This window comes from Porcisia hertigi, chromosome 35, assembly GCF_017918235.1.
Source record: "Porcisia hertigi strain C119 chromosome 35, whole genome shotgun sequence".
Taxonomy (NCBI): Eukaryota; Euglenozoa; class Kinetoplastea; order Trypanosomatida; family Trypanosomatidae; genus Porcisia; species Porcisia hertigi.
The window spans coordinates 1,229,038-1,235,943 of NC_090594.1; the positions used below are offsets into that span (position 1 = coordinate 1,229,038).

The following is a 6,906-nucleotide window of genomic DNA, read 5'->3' on the forward strand; positions in this document are numbered from 1 at the left end:
CGCCACGCCAAGGACGGGAAAAAAAAAGGTCCCTGCGCACACAAGCGTGCTGGACACACGCACCATTGCCAAACGGATGTCCCAGGGCACAAACGAATGCCGCCACGCGGGTGTGCTATCTATTATGATGGTGATAGATAGGAGCCCCAGGGGAAACACGCACACACACACACACACACACGGGCGGTGGCGCTATGGGAGGGCAGCGAAGAGTAATGTGCTGAACCTCATTCGCCATCAACTGCGGTGTGCCGTGCAGGGGCAGGGACACAAGCCCATGACGCACCCCTCACATCGGTGCGCGTCTTCTCTCGCTTCCCCAAGAAAGCCAACTCGGACAACGCACCTGAGTCGCCGCCACACACGGGTACTCTCTCCCCCGTTCAGCAGCGAGGAGGATATGTGCCCCTCATGTTGTGCCTCCTCTTTCTTTCGCAGGCGAGCCACCCACAATCTGCTTGCACTCAGCAGGCTGGCAGCAGAGGTGCGACCTCAGACGGCAGCGTGAAGGGAAAATAAGTAAAGCGGTGCAGGAGTGCGGTAAAGGTGGCAAAAAAAAATAGAAGTAACCCACGGAAAAGCGATGACGTCCAAGTCTATAGGCGAATACAGATCCCCTTTTCGTGACTCGCTCAACGGCGCCTACGAGAAAGATTTGCTCGGCAGGGGAGCAGCAAAAGGTGAGGGAGAGATGGGCTGGTCGCCCAGGAAAATCGACCACAAAAATTGACAGCCGAAGGCATCCAAAAAAAAAAAAAAACACCAAAGCACAGACGCACGTATGGGTAGTAGAACACCGCATATCACAATATGAAAAAGTAGGAAAAAGAAAACTCGTTTTTTTTGGTGGGGGAGGGGTGGGTGTGCGTGTTTCTGTTCGCGTCGTTCGGAAAAGCGATTCGTGGCTCAAAGCTTCAAGGATTCAAGCGGTTTGGAAAGGTCATTCACCGGCAGCTGACCACCCATCACAAGGGAACGCTTCTTGAGTTTTCCCTCTTTCAAATCTTTCTCCCGCTGGGCAACCAGCCCTGGCTGTAGCTCGGACTTGCCGGTAACCGCTACTCGCTGGCACATACCTGTCTGTTCGAACCGCAGGTTCCGCAACGCCGCCAGGCATGTGGTTGTCCCTTTTTTCGTATTGTTATCGAGGTTCGTGTACTCAATGAACGTCCATTTAGTGTTGCTGGGACTGTTCAACGCGATGCTGCCCAGCCCTCTGGCGACGAGCGCACCAGCGTAGCCGGCATCCGGCGCCCACCATGGCGTGTCCCGAATCGCCTGCTCCAACTCCTTCTCTATAGCCAAGTAACTCTGCGTGGGGTTATCTGAGTTGAACTCACGCAATATCGGGCATCGCCTAGGGATCTCTGCTTCCCTCATGTATTGGTGACTAAAACGTGATGATGCCACCTTCCGGGAGGCGATGGCCTCTGGGTCGTACACAAACATGAACTCCCGGAAATCCTCGAACCTTCGCTGCGTAGCACGCCGATACTGGGACTCTTCTCGGATACGCAACGCATCGATCTGCAGCTCTCGGAAATCCGGTCGTGTTCGGTATTTGTCGATCAACGTCTTATCAACCTCCATCGGCATTGGAGGGGGAAGGCCTTCATCCATGTTTTTCAGACGCTGTCGCTTCTCGGCCAGCATCCGGTTAACCGTGTGGTAACGTTCGATGCTGTAAAGAAGAACAACTACCACCGTCCCGATAGAGATGGCAATCTCAGAGCCGTTAAGGAAGACGAGCAGTTCGCCAAAAAAACTGCGGGGTTCGCTCTTCAGTCGACGATCGCGCTCCTCGGCGGCCCAGCGCTCGCGCTCTTGCTGCGCACTCGCCTTGCGCACTCTCTCGTTGCGCTCCGCCCAGAAGGCGCTGCCGGTAGGGGTCTCAGAGTCTTCTTTTTTGCGAGATTGCGAAGATGACGCGCCCTTCGCCTCGTACGCAGTGCGCCCTTCGGTACTCGACCGACGGTACTGCGCGCGCAGCAAGCGGTAGGCAGTGTTTATCTCATGAAATTTTACGGGGTCGCCGTGTTCCACGTCTGGATGGTACTTTTTAGTGAGTTCGTAAAACCGCTGGCGAACCTCTGCGAATGGTGTCCCTGGCACAACTCCGAGTACCTGGTGCGGGCTAAGTGGCCCGCCGTGATCATTCCGAGCAATGAGGCAGCAGAGAGTACGACGGAGCATTGACTACTCTTTGGGGAAGAAGAAAACTGTAAAAGGCACAGTCAGTGAGGGTGTGGGTGGGACGATAATAATAACAAAATAAAGCGGATCGACGGGATCTTTGAGATGGGCCCCTTGCAAGCAAATAGATCAACGCCAGCACAGGGGGTAAAAAAAAAATACGAGAGAACAGAAGGGGGCGTAATAGTCGAGGTTCCGAGGGTGGTTTGGGTTTGACAAACCCGCTGTTTGTATGTAATATTATGTGGTGGGTATGCTGAATGAAGGGGGAGATGAGGGGAGGGAAGGGAGGGGGCTCGCTCCTTTCGGCTAGAGACACGGAACAGTGAGCCCAATTTACGTGAGTTGAACACGCGTGACCTGCCAGGACAAGGAGCCAAAGGAGTACAACTGACAAGAAAAAAAAAACAAGAGGACCCCCTTTTTTTCCAAGAAAACGAAATGTGAATGAAAGGACGAAATCGCATCACCACAAAACAACAGCAACAATGTCAGCCCACTTCGACACAAAGTCGATTACGTGGCGTACGATATAGCGATGTGCACAGAACGGTGTTGTTAGACCTGCCTGCCCCTCAAGGTGCCTCCCTTCCCTGTGCAATTATATAACGGAAGATCGTGCGTCACCAAAACAACATAAACTCGATGTAACTCAGCATACGTGGTAGCAAAATAAATAAAAAACACATGCAAAGGTATGGTCGCAGAACTTTACCCGTGGCCTCTGATACAGGGAGTGTAGAGACCACTGAAAACTGACTAGTGTTCTCGAGCACTGCTCCACACGGCAGACACAACAGCGATTGTCTATGCACCCGCCCCCCCCCCCCCCCACACACACACACAGACAAAAGCGGTGCGACAAAAACGATCCTTGTCGGTGTATATGTTGTGGAATAAAACAAGAATGTACGCGTATATTGTTGTGATTTTCAAGCGACTGGACGGAAAAAGTACAGAGAAGGAGGAGTTGTGCACGTGACGAGTACAGCGCGAACCAAACGCGTAGTGAAAGGGGGGAAAGGGGAAGGGGGGGGCGAAGGAATAATAATAATAAAGGCAAGGAACAGCGACACAAACCAAAAAGAGGGGTGCACGAAGGGGGAGGGGGGATATCCTATTAAACAGGGAGATTATCCGAGTAAACGCACAATGGACGGTGCTGCTGTAGAGATGGCTGTGCACGCATCCGTACCGGACAGACAGACACGCGAGGGGAGTGGGAGAAGCAAAAGGGGCAGAGATAGAAAAAAAGAGTTTTTTTTGGACTGTAGAGCGGAAGCAAGCGGCATAGATCAATGCCCCACGAAACCAGATAGGGTGTATGTTATCGAGCCGATAACATTTTCTTCACTGGGATGAGAGAGCCTTTGGGGGGGGGGGGGAGGGGGGGAGGGGGGCTGCTGCTCGAAAGCATAAAGGTGCCCCCCACAAAAGCTCGCGGGGCGGAAAGACGGGAGGTAGTGAGCACGGGCAGTGGGCGATTCTGTCGAATACACCCCCCCCTTCCTCTTTCAACGAGCCATGGTGAATCAATACCGTGCGCGTGCCTGAGCCCGCGAGGAAGCCCCCCCCCCTCACTCCACAAGTGAAACACCTCCAAAACCTTTGGGCTTGGTTTCCACATCCTCGTCATTCCCCCTTTTTTTGCCCAACGGTAGAACCATTTTCTTTATTTTTATCTCTTTTCCGTTTCAATTTACTTGGCATGGGATTAACTGCTCTCTTTTTTGTTAAAGATAAAAAAGCACCAAACACACGCACACACATTCACACACACATTCACCCCACGCGATGCCCACATCATAGGAAACAAAAAAAGATGAACGACTTGGGCGTTTTGGCACTGAGAAAAAAGAATGGGGCGACCTGAGAACATAATACGGTCCCATCCCCACCGTCTTTATCCACCATTCTCCGAGAAAAAAAATTTGATGCGGTGCCTCAGCCTCTATTTTTGTGGGTTTTTTGCCATTTTTTTCTCCTTGTTATTCCTTACGGCACCACCTCTGTATGTGTATGTGTGTGTGTGTGTGTGCGCGTGCGTTCCTTCAAGTGTCCTCTCTCGCCCGGATGTGTTTGGATTGTCCGTTTGCTAGCATATATATATATATATATGATTCTCTTCAAGTCGTACGTATGCCGCCCGTATCGCTCGCTGTTTTTTCGCACCTTCACCATCTTTTTATTCTTTTCAGTCATTCGAATCGCAAAACCCAGGCGCCGAACGCGCAACCTCAGCATCCACAAAAAGAAAAAAACTTTAACGATGGAGAAACCAGAATGCGATCAAGGAAACAGATATGTAGAGATACGTAGGGGGAGTAGCAAATATATATATATGCGTATCTGTGTGTGTGTGTGTGTGTGTGCGTGTGCAAACAAACGCGCATAAAGACACACATACCGCGCCACGCATATCCCTCCCCCCTTTCACGAACTCGATGGAATCGCACAGCAAGAGGATCGACAAAGGAGCGAAAGAAGGGGGAAAAAAGATCGCCGATTAACCAGGAAAAAAAAACAAATCGGCCCTTTTTTTTATACGGTCACTCATGTCCTCCTCTGCAATTCATCGTCTCTACTGCAGTCTGGAAACTCCTGCCTTCAGGGAAAATCAAAATCTGCTTGTTTTTTTTTCTTGTGTGTGTGTGGGGGGGGGGGGGTTGTGACTCTTCTTTGCCATCTTTCGTCTTCATCATGTAGATCTTTTTGTGTTGCTCCTCTTTTTTTTGTACAACACGACAGGCACCGAGTACACACAAAAGGTGTACACGCGGCTATAAAAATGTGCATGTATGAGCCACGCATATTGGTGTAGGTGTTGGATGTAAAAAAAAAAACAACAAAACAATTTCTACCACCTGGCGAGTTCGCATATGCAGGCCACGGGAAGCGCACAAGTACAAACCTACACAAGTAGTGAGACAGTGCGCATACACGGTGGGAAATATATAAATATATATATATAAATATATATCAATGTATGCCCTTGAGAGCCAAGAGAGGGTTCACTAAACAGACGAGGTGAGCGCGAGAAGAAAAAAAAAGAGGCTGAAAGCAACAAACAGCGGTGGTGTCTATGGAGACTTTTGGAATGAGAAAGCGCAAAGGATGGTGACTTTTTTTTTTACGGCCCACCGCTGCTGAATCGTTGATGTTTTTTTTGTTTTTCATCCCCACCAAGGGATATGCATGTATGTACGTATATATATATTTTTTCTTCTTCCTCGGCACAAAGAGCAACACCTGTAACAGCAAAAGAAAGATCACAAACAAATGAAGAGTGTGTGAATACACACGTACTTCGGTCTCCCCCCCCCCTCCATCGACACACACACACACAGGAAGGCAAGAAGACCACATGATAAAAAAAAACATGTCAAATATGCGCCAATCATAAAAAAAAATGGAAAACATTAAAGATCACTATGACATCGTTGACTGTTTGTCCGTCTATGTTTTCTCGGATCGTGTGTAGTTAGGATGCGTGACGGCGAGTCTCCGTATTAGCGTGCGCGCGAATGTTGCCTGAGAAGAAATGAGAGTACATGTGGGTGTGTACCCTCCGTCCCCTCCAATGGAAAAAAATGGGAAATCCGAACAGCAAAAGAGGAAACATACGAAACAAGCAAGAAAAAAAAGAAAACAAACTGTTTTTTTTTTTAGAAAAGGCAAAAAGAGAAACAACAACAAAACATAGAAATCACCGTTGAAAAAAAAAAGAAAAGGGGAGGAAAGTCACAGAGTCCAATGATGATGAGTGATTTCTGGTATTTTTTTTTGTTTTTTTTTGATTTTTTTGTTCTTTGAGGAGGGGAAGGGAAGGGGAGGGGGGTTGACTGTCACTTTCTCTCACAAGTTTAAATGTTCAGTGTTGATTTTTTTGTTCTCAGTGTTAACAGAGTTTTCCCCCCCTTCCCTCTATCATTCATCCCTAAAAAGGAGGGAGAAACACTTTTTTTCTTTTCAATACGAAGAGACAGCGCTTTCTTTGCTGCTGCTGCGGCGGCTGCTGTCGCCTGTGCGTATTTTACCAAGTGTTATTGGCCTCCCGAAACACACACGGGTGCGCTCCACCCCGCCGCAGCCCTCGGAGCTAAAGTCTGTGTAAAACAAGACTTTTCTATGTACGGGAAAAGGGAGGGAGAGGGGGGGGGGGCAAGCAACATCTGTGCGCATGACTGTGTGTGTGTGTGTGTGTGCGCGCGCGCGCAGACTTCCTTCTGGAATAACACACATGAAAAAAAAAGAGAAAAACAGTAAAGCGGACAACAGCCACAGCGAACGCGCAAGCCACACCGCCTAGATATGATCCCATAAATGATGAAAGCATTAACACTACACAAAATAAACATCACTCCCATACAAGCATAAGTCACACGCACACATACACGCTCGGAGAACAACGCACACTCTCGGCTACCCTCCAGCACGCAAGAAACAGACTAATAGAAAAAACGGCACGAACACACGGCAGTAGTCCGGTTGGCCGCAGGGAGGAGGGGAGAAGAAAGAATGAGAAGGTCTGGAAACGGTACCCATGAGACGGTGCTTTCATTGCGCAAATGGCGTGAAGTGTCACCACCACCACCCTTCACGGGGGGAGGGGGGGGGGAGGGGCATCGTAGAGAACCCGCCCGCTATCATCAATCTACACCGCAAAGAGCGCGTCTAAGAGAACGAAAGCCGTTGCAGTATGGGGGAAACGAA

The 6,906-nt window shown here is 49.6% G+C and overlaps 1 protein-coding gene across 1 annotated transcript; it reads right to left on the minus strand.

Moving 5' to 3' along the window:
- Nucleotides 1-906: 906 nt before the first annotated feature.
- Nucleotides 907-2,193, minus strand: JKF63_01309 (uncharacterized protein; the record flags this gene model as incomplete). The annotated part of the gene is made up of 1 exon (XM_067897356.1): nt 907-2,193. The coding sequence occupies one exon, from the start codon at nt 2,191-2,193 to the stop codon at nt 907-909; it is 1,287 nt and encodes a 428-aa protein (XP_067753513.1).
- Nucleotides 2,194-6,906: the final 4,713 nt, after the last annotated feature.